This window comes from Schistocerca piceifrons, chromosome 4, assembly GCF_021461385.2.
Source record: "Schistocerca piceifrons isolate TAMUIC-IGC-003096 chromosome 4, iqSchPice1.1, whole genome shotgun sequence".
Lineage (NCBI taxonomy): Eukaryota > Metazoa > Arthropoda > Insecta > Orthoptera > Acrididae > Schistocerca > Schistocerca piceifrons.
In genome coordinates, this window is record NC_060141.1 from 390,724,287 (window position 1) to 390,742,222 (window position 17,936).

The 17,936-nt window shown below is 42.8% G+C and overlaps 1 protein-coding gene across 1 annotated transcript in view; it reads right to left on the reverse strand.

Annotated features, from left to right (window-relative positions):
• LOC124794912 (DNA polymerase epsilon catalytic subunit 1) overlaps positions 1–17,936 on the reverse strand; it is a 306,938-nt gene that overhangs the window by 228,160 nt on the left and 60,842 nt on the right. Inside the window, exons 11-13 of the mRNA XM_047258614.1 lie at positions 16,794–17,086; positions 4,569–4,717; positions 4,229–4,466 (exon numbers count right to left, since the gene is read on the reverse strand). Of these exons, the coding sequence (XP_047114570.1) occupies positions 4,229–4,466; positions 4,569–4,717; positions 16,794–17,086 (680 nt within the window). The remainder of the gene's footprint in view (positions 1–4,228; positions 4,467–4,568; positions 4,718–16,793; positions 17,087–17,936) is intronic.

Genomic DNA, 17,936 nt, shown 5'->3' on the forward strand with positions numbered 1-17,936 from the left:
TCTGTAAAATGGTCAAAAATGCCCTATTTTTTACTCAATATTGCAAAAAACTGAGTTCTATAAAACTTTCCAAGCTGGGCTCATTAGGAAGACCATCCTTTAAACCCCAAAAAAGGTGTACTTGATTTTCCAGTGCAAGCGAACACTGCTAGTTAATTTAAATCAAAGGGGGGTGTAATAATCGTGGGATAAAAAAATGTAAACTTCAGATTCTTATATCTTGTAGAGTCAATGCATGCTGAACATGAAACTTAATACCAATAGCTTGGTAGCAAAAAGGTGGTGTATACAAAATTTCATTCAAGTACAATTTTCCAGTAGTCCACAAATTTGTCAGTACGATGAAGATGTTTGTGAAAAGATGAAAATAGGATATATTCGACACTTCTTTTACAAATACTGTTTTCTATTAAAGCTTCAAAACCAGTCTCACTCAAAACAACTTGTTTTAAGCTCCCCAGAACAGTGGGTTTAATTTACGACATGAGCTAACAATGCTACATAAACTGTGGCAAAGGATCCAGGAAAAATGTGCTGCAAATAGAGTTTTACCTTTGGCTTCTTATATCTCATTGATTAAATGCATTGTAAACATGAAATTTTGGAGACAACAATTTGGCAACATAAGGTTTTCCAGTACGGAACATCATTCACATATTGCAAAAATTAGTTGCAAAAATAGTCCAAATACACTTTAATTTTAGAAAATCAGTTTTCTGTAACTGATTCCACACTAATCACAATTGGAAAGAGCATGTACTCAAGCATCCAGAAAACCACATTCAATTTTCCAATGTGTACTCACAATACCTGAAAATAACAGACAAATTTGAGGCAATGTACCATGGCAACAGACTACATTGCAGCAACCTGTTGTCCGTGTTTCGTTGCAAGTTGTTTTTATGTTTACATTGCCAAGTAATATCTTACTATAGTGGGCTGGTCCATGATGACATTGTCACTAACGTGTCGAGAACATGAACCAACAACCCCATTGCAATAGGGATCACGCCCAATAGCTGTGCAATACCAGCCAATGGAGGATTCTTCATCCTGGTTCACAAGTCTGTAATTTGGTTTCTTAGTTTGGGTTAAAAAGCCTTGTGGTGGTACCTATCTGCTTACACAGCCATTTGCTAAGTACCCTATCTCTTATTCTCAAATCTGTAGGAGTATCTCACACAGGCGGCAAGCAAAAAGTAATATCAATTTTGATTTTAAACTTAACATTGCAGTTCCCATTTTTTGAAATTTTTGAACCACTTGCTGCAGTTCATTTTCTGGAAATTGATACTGCAGGCCAGATGATGATATTTAAGAAACACAGAGAATGGACTGATACAACATAGTGAGATACTATTTGTCAATACACAAATACAAAGTACATGCAGCAAAATGCAGTCAACAGATTGTTGAAATGTTGCCATGGTACTTTCCTCCAAATCTGTCTGTCATTTTCACGTATTGTTAGCCCATATTGGAAAACTGAATGTGATTTTTTTTAAACACTCCAAAACATACTCTTTCCAACTGTGATTAGTTTAAAATCAATTACGCAAAACAGATTTTCTGAAAGCAAATTGAATGGATCTATTTTTGTAATTTTTATGAAAATCATGTCTGAACTGATTTTGTAGAAATTTGGAAAGCAGTATGTGAATGACATTTCATACTGGAAAACCTTATGTTGCTAAGTTGTCACCGAAGTTTCATGTTTTCCATGCATTTAAGCAATGAGATATAAGAAGCCAAAGATAAAACTCTATTCAAGAGTGATTTTTCTGGATACTTTGCCATAGTTTATATGGCATTGTTAGCTCGTATTGGAAATTAAACTCACTGTTCTGGGGAGCTTAAAACACGTACCTTTGAGTGAGACTGGTTTTGAAGCTTTAATAGAAAATGGTATTATCATCATCCTATCGATGAATTTGTAGAATACTGGAAAATAACAGGTGAATGGAATTTTGTATTCCACATCCTTGTGGAATTCAATGATATATAAGAATCTGAAGTTTACATTTTTTGGGGCCTCGATTTTCAAAGCCAACTTGGATTCAAATTATCCAGCATTGTTAGCCCATGTTGGATAATCATACACACTTTTTTGTTTTGTTTAAAACCACTGTCTTTCTAATGAACCTAGTTTGCAAAGTTTTATAGAACAAAGTTTTTGCAAAATCAGATTGAAAACACCACACTTTTTAATTTTTTTTTACAAAATTTTCAACTTTGCACTTAATTTATTCAGTACTGGAAAGTGGTATACGCATGAAACTTTGTATTTGAGAACCTTGTGTTATGTTACTACATGAGAAGTCGCAGATAGGCACAACAAAAAGGCTTTCAGAAAGTAAGCTTTTGGCCAAGAAGGCCTTCATCAGAAAAAGAAAACACACACACACACACACACACACACACATACACACACACACAAATGCAACTCACACATATGATCACAGTCTCAGGCTGCTGAGGCTAGACTGCGAGCAGCAGTGCATGATGGGAGAAACAACTGGGTGGTGGGGTAAGGAGGAGGCAGTGACAGTAAGGGGGAGGGGTGGGGGACAGTAAAGTGTTGCTTGTGGGAGCATACAGAGACAGACGAGGTGGAGAGAGGGTAGGGCAGTTAGGGACAGTCGGGAGGTTAGACGGAGGGCGAGGGCGGGGGGAGGGGATGGTAGCGGAAAAGGAGAGAAGTAAAGAGACTGTGGGTGTGTTGGTGGAACAGAAGGCTGCATAGTGCTGGAATGAGAGCAGGGGAGAGTTACATGAGTAAGGACAATGAACAAAGAAGGTATATTGCAGGGAGCATTTCCTCCTGCACAATTCAGAACAGCTGGTGTTTGTGGGAAGGATCCAGATGGTACAGGCTGTGAAGTGGTCACTGAAACGGATAACATAATGTTGTATGGCATGCTCAGCAATGGGGTGGTCCATCTGTTTTTCGACCAGTTTGTCGGTGACCATTCATGCAGACAGACACCTTTTGGTTGTCATGCCCCTGTAGAATGCAGCATGATGGTTGCAGATTAGCTTGTAGATCACAGGACTGGTTTCACAGGTAGCCTTGTCTTTGATGGAACAGGTGATGCTTGTGACAGACAGGAGTAGGTGGTGGTTGGAGGTTGGATGGGGCAAGGTCTTGCATCTGGGTCTATAACAGGGATAGGAGCCATGAGGCCGGGAGTATATTCCATCCATCCTGGATTTTCCATTGTTTGATTATTCCTAAGATATAAGAAGATAAATGATGAAATTTTTCCAGCCGTCGATTTTTACAGAAGAATTTGGCTAAAATTTTCTGGCTGAATAGAGCTCATAAAATTCGTTATTTTTCTTAAGAGAATGCATAAAGATGTACAAAATAACCACATTTCATGTCTTTCAACAAAATATTGCCCAATATGTAACTGCTCATAACTATCAGAAATTCACGCTCACTCTGCACAAAGTCAGGCAAGGAGGCAAAAAAGTTGCTATCTCTCGGCCAGTATTGCTTGATGACGTGTGAATTTTCACATAAAATTTAATCAAAATCTTTGATGATTAAGCAGGAAAATGTTGCAAAACTAGGTGACTTGATATGGAATGACCCAAAGATAAAATTATAACCACAAAACGGGGATGGACGCAGACATGTATAGTATCAAAAAGAATGCAGACAAACTTGCTAAATTTCTCCAAAGGCAAGACATTACGTTAAATACTGAAAAACATGATAACAATGATTCAGTCACATCACTGAATCATCATACAGAAAAAATATTGAGATTTACACATGTACATAAATATGTGGTGTGAAACTTGTCAATATGGAGATTCAAAGAGACAGTACTGAAACAAGAAAACTGAATGTGACAATGGCACTGGAAATGGAGCAGAGCCTCCAATAAATTCATTCATGAGATCTTGAAACTGATTGTTCTCTGCCAGCTACAGATAGGAAGTGGGAGGTGAGAGATTATTAAAAGACGCACATGTAGCACAATGAAATAACTCTCGTACAGATGAGTCTTTTGCACGTATCTATTTTGATTTCTCTCTACACCAATTGTACATTTTCCATTTGTGTCTCAATAAGTCCTGGTTCCATTAGTGCAGTTATCTTCGACTGCCACAGGCTATATTAGAGTCTAAAGTACAATCAATAACAGTACATGGCAACAACAATGATTATTTAATTTTGCAAACTTAAGCTTACAAAATAATGTAGCAGATAACCAACCTTAACCATTGCATTCAGAACAGCATTTGTATATGAAATAGTCACTTTAGACTTCTTTGGGTGTGTACTCTCAATAACATAATTTTCTGGAAAGGACTCTGGCAGTATACACCAGATACCATCTGTATCAAGTTCAAGCGGTCGACCAACTTGTTCTATGATTTCACGAGCCTTTGTTATAATTGCTGCTCCTGTGTAGCATACTATACCAGCCATTTCCATGCTGTGCCAGCGGGCTCTAAAATATAAAATTTCATGTAGCATTTACTTGAAAAGTATCTACTTAGATTGAAAGAGTCTAAATGGAAATATGACAGAGAAATATGAGCAATAAACTCACCCTCTTCTCATTACATAACCATAGAAAGAATTGAGAATACACTTATGAGCCAGCTGCAGGGAATCATATAGCACCTCTCTGTTTTTTGCAGACTTAATTTCAGCAGCATCTCCTTTGGCTACAGCTTCAGAAACTTGTTTTTTTGCGACCTGAAAATCGTTATAAGCATCGATTTATAATTATTTTACAAACACTCTGGAAACAAAATATATAGCAACTGGTGCATAAATTAATGTACACTCCTGGAAATGGAGAAAAGAACGCATTGACACCGGTGTGTCAGACCCACCATACTTGCTCCGGGCACTGCGAGAGGGCTGTACAAGCAATGATCACACGCATGGCACAGCGGACACACCAGGAACCGCGGTGTTGGCCGTCGAATGGTGCTAGCTGCGCAGCATTTGTGCACCGCCGCCGTCAGTGTCAGCCAGTTTGCCGTGGCATACGGAGCTCCATCGCAGTCTTTAACACTGGTAGCATGCCTCGACAGCGTGGACGTGAACCGTATGTGCAGTTGACGGACTTTGAGCGAGGGCGTATAGTGGGCATGCGGGAGGCCGGGTGGACGTACTGCCGAATTGCTCAACACGTGGGGCATGAGGTCTCCACAGTACATCGATGTTGTCGCCAGTGGTCGGCGGAAGGTGCACGTGCCCGTCGACCTGGGACCGGACCGCAGCGACGCACGGATGCACGCCAAGACCGTAGGATCCTACGCAGTGCCGTAGGGGACCGCACCGCCACTTCCCAGCAAATTAGGGACACTGTTGCTCCTGGGGTATCGGCGAGGACCATTCGCAACCGTCTCCATGAAGCTGGGCTATGGTCCCGCACACCGTTAGGCCGTCTTCCGCTCACGCCCCAACATCGTGCAGCCTGCCTCCAGTGGTGTCGGTACAGGCGTGAATGGAGGGACGAATGGAGACGTGTCATCTTCAGCGATGAGAGTCGCTTCTGCCTTGGTGCCAATGATGGTCGTATGCGTGTTTGGCGCCGTGCAGGTGAGCGCCACAATCAGGACTGCATACGACCGAGGCACACAGGGCCAACACCCGGCATCATGGTGTGGGGAGCGATCTCCTACACTGGCCGTACACCACTGGTGATCATCGAGGGGACACTGAATAGTGCACGGTACATCCAAACCGTCATCGAACCCATCGTTCTACCATTCCTAGACCGGCAAGGGAACTTGCTGTTCCAACAGGACAATGCACGTCCGCATGTATCCCGTGCCACCCAACGTGCTCTAGAAGGTGTAAGTCAACTACCCTGGCCAGCAAGATCTCCGGATCTGTCCCCCATTGAGCATGTTTGGGACTGGATGAAGCGTCGTCTCACGCGGTCTGCACGTCCAGCACGAACGCTGGTCCAACTGAGGCGCCAGGTGGAAATGGCGTGGCAAGCCATTCCACAGGACTACATCCAGCATCTCTACGATCGTCTCCATGGGAGAATAGCAGCCTGCATTGCTGCGAAAGGTGGATATACACTGTACTAGTGCCGACATTGTGCATGCTCTGTTGCCTGTGTCTATGTGCCTGTGGTTCTGTCAGTGTGATCATGTGATGTATCTGACCCCAGGAATGTGTCAATAAAGTTTCCCCTTCCTGGGACAATGAATTCACGGTGTTCTTATTTCAATTTCCAGGAGTGTATTTGAAAATCATTAAGTTGCACTATTAAAGTTTATGAACACAGTCTAAATATAATTTAATAATTATTCCAGCCAAATACCAGAATTCCTTAGAAACATTATAATTTGTATGGAAAATTCTTGCAGAAAATTCTTACTTAGGAGTAAAGGAAACCATTCATCAAATAGCAGAATCATTGAGTCAAGCACATACAAGAGAGATAGAAAACTTATTATCTTTCGGACCACAGGTGTGTGTGTGTGTGTGTGTGTGTGTGTGTGTGTGTGTGTGTGAGGGGGAGTGGGGGAATTGCGCCTTTTTGAGTATTTGCACTCAAGCTCGGCAAAATATGTATTCCAAAAGCCAGCAAGCTTTCTTTCTCTTTTGTACGTGCCTGTCAATGCCTCAACACTTCTGCTATTCGATGAGTTGTGTTAGTGTTTCGTGTCTTATGAAATATATCATACAAGTTTCTAAGAATCAGTCAAGAAAATCACTAACTTCTCTCTTCAGTTTATTAGTATGCACTTAGATAATATAAACTGATTTTGAGTTAACTCTTGCTATGTTTGTTGTATCAGATGTTGTGTTTTATAGTATTAAACATTCTTGTATTCAGGGAATAACAGAAGAAACAATATCTATTGATTTTCTGGCAGTGTCATCACGTTTGATTGTCTTGCGATGGCAAACTATAGAAATTAATAACTGAATAATATGCATCACAGAACTCTTCTTTTGAAACATCAACATCTGCTTTTTATGAGAAGGATAGTTGCTACCCAGCACAGAATGGAGATGCTGAGTTGCAGACAGGCACAACAAAAATACTGTCAGAAAGTAAGCATTCGGCCAACAAGACCTTCTTCAGAAATAGATTCTCTCTCTCTCTCTCTCTCTCTCACACACACACACACACACACACACACACACACACACACGCGCGTGCACACACACACACACACACACACACACACACACACACACAAACCACAATCTCTGGCTGCTGTGGCCAGACTGCGAGCAGCAGCGCAGGATGGGAGAAGCAACCAGGTATTGGAGGTAAGGAGGAGGCTGGGGCAGGGTGGAGGGATAGCAGGGTAGGAGTGGAGATGGTAAAGTGCTGCTTGTGGGAGCAGACAGGGACGAGGTGGAGAGGGGGTAGGGCAGCTACGTGCAGTCGGGAGGTTCGATGGAGAGTCTCAGTGAGACCCATGGTATATGTCTAGAAGGGCCGATCGTCACTACAGGTGCGACCAGCACAGGTGGCTAGGCTATATGGATGGGACTTCTTGGTAATGGAATGGGTGGCAGCTGTCGAAGTGGAGGTATTGCTCATGGTTGGCTGGTTGGTTGGTTTGGGGTATATAGGGACCAAACTACACGGTTGTCAGTCCCTTTTTCCTGACGCAAGTGAGGCTCAAGGTACAAAAACATCCAAAGTAAGTTTGAGAAAGTAAAAGGAAATATAGAAAAAGGTATTAACACCATAGAGCAGATGGTCTGGGCTGGTTGATCACAATAATAAAAGAGGATGAGCCAGCCACTCTCCAACACATTAAAATGTCCACCCCAAAAACACAAGGCGAGATGAACACATGTAGGGAAAAAACGATCACCAAGACAAACAAATCCAAAGAAAATGCAACAGAGTTAAAAATAGAGGGAGGGTGGCAACCTCAGAGAGAAGGCTAAATGCCCACCCTTAGATGGTACGATAAAAATTCCCCTTACGAATAAAACGTAAAACTAAATCTGCTGTTGAGGTAAGGTCACCCAACACCAAAGGTATGGTGCTGGGAATGTTTAAAGTCCACAGCAGAGTGGCTAAAAGTGGGCATACAACAAGATGTGGACGACAGTCATATGTGAGCCACACTAACACCGAGGTGAGTCCTCGTGACGGAGGAGGTAACCATGTGTAGGCCATGTATGGCCAATGCGGAGCCAGTAGAGAACTAGTGTGTCCCTGCAAGAGGCCTGCATGGAGGAATTCCACACATCTGTAGTCTCCTATTTTTTTAAATTTTTTTTAGTGCGGCCAAACTGCTGAGGTCATCGGTCCCTAAGCTTACACACTAGTTAAACTAAATTACGCTAAGGACAACACGAACACACACCTATGCATGAGGGAGGACTCGAACCTCTGACAGGGGAAGCCGCGCGGACCGTGATAAAATAGTCTCCTTAATGGCATGCAGTTTGCTGTACATACTGCATACATACTCCTTTTGGAGTACTGTCCAGTCTGGCGAGCAGGGGGAGTGCAGCTCTCCACAGCTGATGCAAGTGGGAGGTCGTGCACATGGAGTATTTGGGTGCAGTGGAAGTCTGCAGTCTCGACATTTGGTGCAAGAAGTGCAGCGGGAAGACATACCCAAACTTCCACCACTTAACGCACTGCATAGTGGGAGGGATGTATGGTTTAATGTCAAGCGGTAAACCATCACCTTGACCTTTTCAGGCAATGAATCACCCTCATAGGCCAAGATGAAGGCACCGGTAGCAACCCTGTTGTCTTTGGGGCCACCGTAAACGCACCAGATGAAATGAACACCCTGCCATTCTAAATTGGTGTGGAGCTCGTTGTCAGGCTGCAAGAGGTGGTCACAATGGAAAATAATCCCCTGGACCATGTTGAGGCTTTTATGGGGAGTGACGGAAACAGGAATATCACCCAGCTTGTCACAGGTGAGTAATGTTCAAGATTGGGCTGGGGATGCTGTCTGATTCAAGACTGCACCGTTTCGTATCTTGGACAGTGTTGTCATTTCTCCAAACTTATCCTAAAGGTGTTCAACGAAAAGTTGCGGCTTCGTTGGTAGAAAAGAGTCCCCATCGGTTCTGCTACAGACTAAAAAACCAAGGCGAATATGGCCCTCTCCGTTCTGTAGCTCTACATTCCCTGCATGGTGTAGTGAGGGAGGGAAATGATTTAGGGTCATATCTGTCGGCACTGAACTCAATCTTGCCCTTCTTAAAGACTGCTGGCACCGTAGGGTCACCAGTACGAGATGACTTAGTCCGCTTCATTGTGGGTCATCCACCCTGATACCACCCACTTCGATGAGGAGCTCTCCCCACGGGTACCACCCAGCCACAGCAAAGGCCACCTGACGTTGCTGGGAGTCCTCATGCCCTCGGAAGACAGGCATCTACTCCTTAGCATACGTGGGGAGTTTACAGCTCAGGCATCAGCAATGCGGTCCCTGTGTTGTCAGGGGCTGCCAGCAAATGGGTACATGACAGCCCCACCACAACAAACTGGCTACCGTGCCGGAAATTGGGCGCAGAAAAATCCAATATCATCAGGGGGGGTGAAAGGGGACAGGAGACAGCCGAAGAAGATGAGATACCCCAGAAAGTCTCCTTGCCCAAATAACTGAACTACAGGTGGTGATGCAAAGCCATGGCAAGAGGTTCAGGAGATCGAATCTAAGGGCACGTAAGGCATCCTTCCCCATATGGCTCACACTTCTGTAGAATGTGGAATGTGGCAGGTCAACCATAAAATGTGACCTGAACTTATAAGGCCAAAAAGTGTGAGACTCCATTTAGTCACCTCTTATGACAGGCAGGAATACCTTGGGCCTATTCTAAATCCTGGACCCACAGGGGGGATTGCTGGTGTTGGTAGGTTTGATATGGATGAAGGTATTGATGTGGGCATCTTTGAGATGGAGGTAAATGTCGAGGAAGGTAGAGTAGGACCAGGTAAAGCGATGAGGGACAAGGTGTTGAGGTTCAGGAGGAATGTGGTTAGGGTATCCTCACCCTCAATCCAGATCACGAAGGTATCATCAATAAATCTGAACCAGATGAGGGGTTTGGGATTCTGAGTGATTAGAAAGGATTCCTCTAGATGGCTCACAAATAGGTTGGAATAGGATGGTGCCATCTGGGTGCCCATAGCCGTACTGTGGATTTCTTTGTAGGTGATGCCTTCAAAGGAGAAGTAGTAGTGGGTGAGGATATGGTTGGTCATGGCAACTAGGAATGAGATTGTAGGTCTGGAATCTGTTGGGCATTGGGAAATGTAGCGTACAATAGTGGTAAGGCCATGGGTATTATGGATGTTAGTGAAAAGGGAGATGGCATCAACAATGACGAGCAGGACAGATGTGGTAAAAGAACAGGAACTGTGGAGGGTCAGTGGAGAAAATGGTTGGTATCTTCACGAGGGTAGGTTGTGGGTAGTAGGATGAAGGTGTTGGTCTGCAAGAGCAGAGATTCTCTCAGTAGGGGCACAGTAACTAGTCACAATGGGACACTCTGGGTGATTGGGTTTATGGACATTGGGAAGCATGTAGAAGGTAGGAGTGCAAACTGTGGTAATGAAGAGAGAGACGCACTCCAGGGAGTGGTTCACTGGTGGACCTAAGGCTTTGAAGACAGACTGGAGATGCTGCTGAATTTCTGTAATTTGGTCACTGGGGCAGTGTCTGTAGGTGGATGAACCTGATAGCTGGCGGAGTCATTTTGGCAGGTAATCCTTGCGGTTCAAAACAACAGTGGTGGAGTGTTTGTTGGCAGGTAGAATTATAAGGTCGAAATCAGTTTTTAGGTGATGGATTGAGTTTCTATATGCAGATGTAAAATTAGCCTGCTTGTTGTGGGATTTGGGGAATGATGGTGAGGCAAGGTTCGAGTTTAAGAAATTCTGCAAATTTAATCGGGGTTTGTTTGGGGACAGTGGGGGTGGATCATGGTTGGATGGAGGAGTGAACTGAGTTAGGTAGGATTAAACATTATTCTTTGGTTGAGTCTGGTTGGTAGAGTTGGTGGCGGAAAAGTGTTTCACATTAAGGACCAGGACAAGAAGAGAAGGTCCTTAACAAGTCCCGCATGACTGAATTTGGGAGTGGGGCAAAAGGTCAGGCCTTTGGAGAGAACTGATGCTTCTGTGGGGCTAACACATTAAGGTGCAAGACCTTTCCCACACATCCTCCCACCAACCACCTACTCCAGTCTAGTTGAAAGCATTACCTAACCCATCAAAGGCAGAGCTACCTGTGAAACCAGTCATGTGATGTACAAGCTAAGCTGCAACCACTGTGCTGCATTCTACGTGGGCATGACAACCAACAAGCTGTCTGTCTGCATGAATGATGAGCAACAAACTGTGTTCAAGAAACAGCTGGGCCACCCTGTTGCTGGACATGCTGCCAAACACAACATTCTTCATTTTAATAATTGGTTCACTGGATCCTTCCCACCAAAACCAGTTTTTCTGAATTTCACAGGTGGGAACTCTCCCTGCAATATATCATACACTCCTGGAAATGGAAAAAAGAACACATTGACACCGGTGTGTCAGACCCACCATACTTGCTCCGGACACTGCGAGAGGGCTGTACAAGCAATGATCACATGCACGGCACAGCGGACACACCAGGAACCGCGGTGTTGGCCGTCGAATGGCGCTAGCTGCGCAGCATTTGTGCACCACCGCCGTCAGTGTCAGCCAGTTTGCCGTGGCATACGGAGCTCCATCGCAGTCTTTAACACTGGTAGCATGCCTCGACAGCGTGGACGTGAACCGTATGTGCAGTTGACGGACTTTGAGCGAGGGCGTATAGTGGGCATGCGGGAGGCCGGGTGGACGTACCGCCGAATTGCTCAACACGTGGGGCATGAGGTCTCCACAGTACATCGATGTTGTCGCCAGTGGTCGGCGGAAGGTGCACGTGCCCGTCGACCTGGGACCGGACCGCAGCGACGCACGGATGCACGCCAAAACCGTAGGATTCCGCACAGTGCCGTAGGGGACCGCACCGCCACTTCCCAGCAAATTAGGGACACTGTTGCTCCTGGGGTATCGGCGAGGACCATTCGCAACCGTCTCCATGAAGCTGGGCTAGGGTCCCGCACACCGTTAGGCCGTCTTCCGCTCATGCCCCAACATCGTGCAGCCCGCCTCCAGTGGTGTCGCGACAGGCGTGAATGGAGGGACGAATGGAGACGTGTCGTCTTCAGCGATGAGAGTCGCTTCTGCCTTGGTGCCAATGATGGTCGTATGCGTGTTTGGCGCCGTGCAGGTGAGCGCCACAATCAGGACTGCATACGACCGAGGCACACAGGGCCAACACCCGGCATCATGGTGTGGGGAGCGATCTCCTACACTGGCCGTACACCACTGGTGATCGTCGAGGGGATACTGAATAGTGCACGGTACATCCAAACCGTCATCGAACCCATCGTTCTACCATTCCTAGACCGGCAAGGGAACTTGCTGTTCCAACAGGACAATGCACGTCCGCATGTATCCCGTGCCACCCAACGTGCTCTAGAAGGCGTAAGTCAACTACCCTGGCCAGCAAGATCTCCGGATCTGTCCCCCATTGAGCATGTTTGGGACTGGATGAAGCGTCGTCTCACGCGGTCTGCACGTCCAGCACGAACGCTGGTCCAACTGAGGCGCCAGGTGGAAATGGCGTGGCAAGCCGTTCCACAGGACTACATCCAGCATCTCTACGATCGTCTCCATGGGAGAATAGCAGCCTGCATTGCTGCGAAAGGTGGATATACACTGTACTAGTGCCGACATTGTGCATGCTCTGTTGCCTGTGTCTATGTGCCTGTGGTTCTGTCAGTGTGATCATGTGATGTATCTGACCCCAGGAATGTGTCAATAAAGTTTCCCCTTCCTGGGACAATGAATTCACGGTGTTCTTATTTCAATTTCCAGGAGTGTATGTTCCTGCACTGCTCTTGGCCTCAACCTTCATTAGTCATTGTCACCCACCCAGCCCCTTCCCTGTTCCCATTCCAGCACTACACAGCCCTCTATTCCACCACCACACCACAGTCTTTTTATTTAGCTCCTTTTCCATTATACCCCACCTCCTCTGCTCTCCATCTAGCCTCCCAACTGCACCTATCTGCCTTACCCTCTCCCCACTTCGTCCCTGTATGCTCTCACAAGAAGCACTTTACCATCCCCCAACCCTACCCAGCTATTCCTCCACCTCCCTGTCCCAGGCTCCTCCTTACCCCACCACCCAGTTGCTTCTCCCATCATGTACTGCTGCTCGCAGTCTGGTCTCAACAACCAGAGACAGTGGTCGTGTGTGTGTGTGTGTGTGTGTGTGTGTGTGTGTGTGTGTGTGTGTGTGTGTGTGCGCTGCTACTACTACTACTACTACAATTTGTAACACTTCTAATTGTGCAATTATTTTGAGGAGATACTGATTGTAGCAAAGTGTGTGAAAATATGCATAACACCAACAAAAAGAGAAACTGGTAACGGAGCAAAATAAATCGATCTGTCATATCAAAGAAGTGAAAGAGGGAGAGGAAAAAAGGGAACAAAGAGGAGGAAGACAAAAGCACCAGAAATGGGAATACAGGAGCAATGTGGAAGAAAGCAGAGGAAATACTACTACTGACTGAAGACAGACATGAAGGAAGTTCTGGGCGGTAAGTTGCAATACAGAAAAGAATGGAATGAATGGGTTTGTAAAGCACTGTGAAAACATTCTTGATGAAATGTACATAATTTTCGAGAATTTCACAGATCTAACTGAGTATTGTTGAAATAAAGACACATGTCTCTTTGTATATCTATTCCTGTACACAAATGTGTAGATTATGGAAGAATATAACTCGTGTAAATTTAAGCTGTAACTGCTAATTGAGTATAGTAAGTGATGTTCTAAGTAAAAAGTTACCTCATTTATCTACCATCTATTGTGTTTATATTACCAATACATATGTTTTCCATTTTATTTTCTGGTTTTTACTACATGCAATATTATTGCTTGTTTTAGAAACCTATAACTTTACCTTCCCAACTCACTGTCCTTGGTACTTGCATGGTACTAAGCTTTAACCTCTTCATTTTATTTTAAATATTTATTTATTTTTGCCTGCAGCAAAGAGCATCAGTATTTTCAATACTATCAGACAACTACTCTAGTATTTTTATAACAAAATTCTCTTTTGCTTCTTTCATGTCCATAACACTGGTCAACAATGAATATGTTAAATAAATAATTTCAGCTGATTGTTATGTATCTGCGCTGCCAAATCCAAAAATGAGGGCAGAAATGTTCCATTGCCCACCAGTTTTTTGTAACATTAACCTTTAAAAATGTTTATTAAGATGAGGTGCAAAATCCAGTAACTAAAAGAATATAATTTTATTCAACTGGGTCAACAACTCGCATATTTGTTTGAGGCAAATGTTGCCTGTGAATTCAGGAATGATAACAATGTTCAGCAATGAACTTTTCCTCATAATATTGGCTTTTCCCTACCCAGGTCAAGGCTTGTTCCAAAAAACAATAAAGAAGAAGATATATTACATATTGAAGGTGTCCTGCTTAGTTGCCAGAGGAGTAGAAGCTTTATTTAGTAAGAGGAGCTAATCCTGTGTGTTATTCAGCTATGAACTGACAAGTGTAGCATTAGATGATAGTGTGTTTTCTTAAGCACTGTGTTTCAGGAGGAGGAACATGTCTCACTAATGTGTAAATGTCAAAAACAATTTTTGTTATGCTTGTGGCGAATTAAATTGAAAAGCGCAGAGGCAAAATCTGACTCCTAAAATTAAAATAATTTACCAACATTATTTTGACAGTAAAACAGACCAGAATAACTTTTGGGCTTCACAAACCTGTTGTGCCAAATGTGTGACATGATTAACTGACTGGTTAATAGGATCCCTTCATATACCTTTTGCAGTTCTATGATATGGCAGGAACCTAAGGGTTATGTAACAGACTGCCACTCCTGCTTGACAAATACATCTGGCATTAGTTCATTTGTTAAATATCCATCTTTAGAATCAGCCATCGACCAGCACCTCCTGGACCACGCCTTCCCATACCAACTCCACTAAACGGCAAAATTGTGACTGAAAATTTTAGAAGTGTTGATGATATCAGTGAATTACAACAACAGAGGTGCCCAGATTTTATGGAAGGATTAACTACACATAGTCATTTTAAAACTGGGGCTACCACAGCTAAAATAGTTATACATGGCTGATTGACAATTCACACAGCAAACATTTTTCTAATACAGATACTAAAATTATTAAATATAAAACTGAATGAAAAGTCCAACATTCCACTGTAGCTGTATAGCGTCAGTTATAGACCCACACAACCAGTTTCACAACTTTTAAGTTGCATCTTCTGGTGTATATAAATGTTATGTCGTATAGTGTGGGGAGTAATTACAGAATGCTGCAGAGTAGCTGTTGGTGTAGCTAGGCAAAGTTCTCAGTGCTCCTCAATTGATAAAAAACCATCACCAACTGATAAGAAAACCATCATCTATGATGAATGTTATGTGTTGTGTTAAAATCACAAACTGTCATCACTTTACTAATTAAAATTTGTTCTTGTCGGCCTATGACAAGCAACAGACAATGCCTCTCATAGATGTTATCCAGGAAAGTACTGGGCTGAACAGCTGACACACTCATGTGTTTGTCACCAATACAGCAGCTGACAACATAAGCTGCAAGTGTCCCATGTGTTGTCGAAGCATGTGCTGTGGCTGCCGTCTGGCTACTGAGATGGTGATGAAAATTGGTCTAAGGAGAGCTGAGAACTTTTCCTAGCCACGCCAACAGTTACTCTGCGGCATTCTGTAACTACTACACTCTTCAAACATGTTCCTTGCATTTCAAAACATATCAAACACGGTTTGGTGAAAATGACGCTGAGACTGAAGACAATAATGAACTGTTCTATGTGTGAATACATAGGTAAATGCAGTCAATAGAAGAACAGATTTGGAAATACTAAACATGAAACTGTGATATTGTGTACAACTTTGAATGGAATTATTTTCTGGAGACTACTGAAGCACGTCCATATTTTCCGTTTCAGACATAGTTGCAGCCGCCAATGTTTTTTCTCCGTACTCCATTTTTCAAAGAACAAGTGAAGTACAATTGTCTGTTTCAAAATAAAATAAATTTATGTTTGTAAAGTTTATGCCAATTTTTTTCCAATATATATCTTTACCTCCAATATCTCAGAAATGCTTTCTTTGGACTTGCTCCACTTCTATTCTGATTGCTTCAATTGTCAGAGATGTTATTGATAAGATTACTCAGAATCTGTGGATGACTGAAAAGTAATTATGTAAAAAGATTTGAAATCAGCACAAGAAACTCAGTAAGAATCACCAATTACATGCCCTTTAACATTAAAAAAAACTTAAATTTTGTTGACCAGTGTTATTAATCTCCTATTTTTATTTTTAGCCATGGACCTTTTCATTTCTTTGCTTTTTCTTCATGTTGAAGAACTCTAATGAGTAGTGCAGGAAGAAAATACAAGAATAAACTTTATTTCAGGTTTAGCCTATTATGAATAAACCTTTTGCTTCAAGCACTACTTTTATAAATTGTGTCTTGTCTGTTTTCTATTTTCTAAGTTATAGTGTTATAGAGGTTTTTTTTATCAATAAACCTCACATGAATGTTTACGACAATGCAGAATCATTCAGATTTGTAAAATTAGGACACAACATTCAATTCAAAATTCACAAATCCATTCTAATCCATCCGCCTTTACAGTAAGAGAGCATTCCTTTTATTTTTTCATAGCAAGTTACCTATTCTCACCTTTGAAAGACCCTTGTATTCATAGCGACGATCTCGGAATGCTCTAACAGTGTCAACATAGAAACTATTCTCCTTTTGACAAATTGTGGTGAGTCTTTCTTCAGTCCTTGTAACATGAATTTTCTTATAAGCTTTTCGGCAATATTCAGTGAGTCGTTTTTTTTCATGTGCTGCTTGGTCTTCACGAGATAACTGATGAAATGCACGGTGGGGACCACCTGGCACCAGGGGAGGGAATTTTTCTGTCTCCAACTGCTGCCTGATGCGCTGAAATTCGCTACGTGATGCTGGCACTGAAATAATCACAGCACATACTTTATTTACATCATGATCTGGGCTTCAACAAACTTTTCATTAACAAACTTTCAGAATGTAGACACAACCAATTACTTTTTGAAGATAATTGGTAAACTCTTACAATTTGAACAGTTATTAGCAGCACAGGCTACACATGGAACAATCTAGAGGCTTCTCCCAGTTCTAATAGAACTATCTAGAGATCTTTCATAAGACTAACTTCTCCACGAGAAGGGACATGATGGGGAGTTCGGGTCTCTACAGTTTCAGGATTGTTACTGAGATGGGATTATTTCATTCTACTTAAAGTCGTGTAATTGAAAAGCCTTTGTCTCATCAAATTAGAGGTCTCATTTTAACAATTCCAGAGATCACGTTCTGACAGTTTTAGAGGTCACCTTCTGACAGTTTCTATGGATTGCACAAATAAGAATAGCAACAAATGCTGGAAATAACTGAATTTTAGAAGCAATTGCCGGCAACAGAAAAGAAGAAAGCATTTAGTGATGTGCAAACCAGCTATACAAGTCACACAATGCTCTATACTTCTGTGAGTCTATTCATTATGCATCACCGAACTTTCAGAACATGGTAGTACAGCTTGCCTTTTTTATCATCTCTTGAAGCCTTTAATCTCTAATAAGTTATTGACATTTATTTATAATAAATTGTACTAAGAGAACGCATTTTTGATGGATCTTCAATGTGCTGACAGCTTGAAATAACATACTTTCATAGCAGACAAGTATTAATACGGAGCTTCTTTAACTACCAATATGACATTTCCTGCCATTTTATTACCATAAATTGTACGAAAAATTATGAGTTTTCAGGAGATCCTGAATG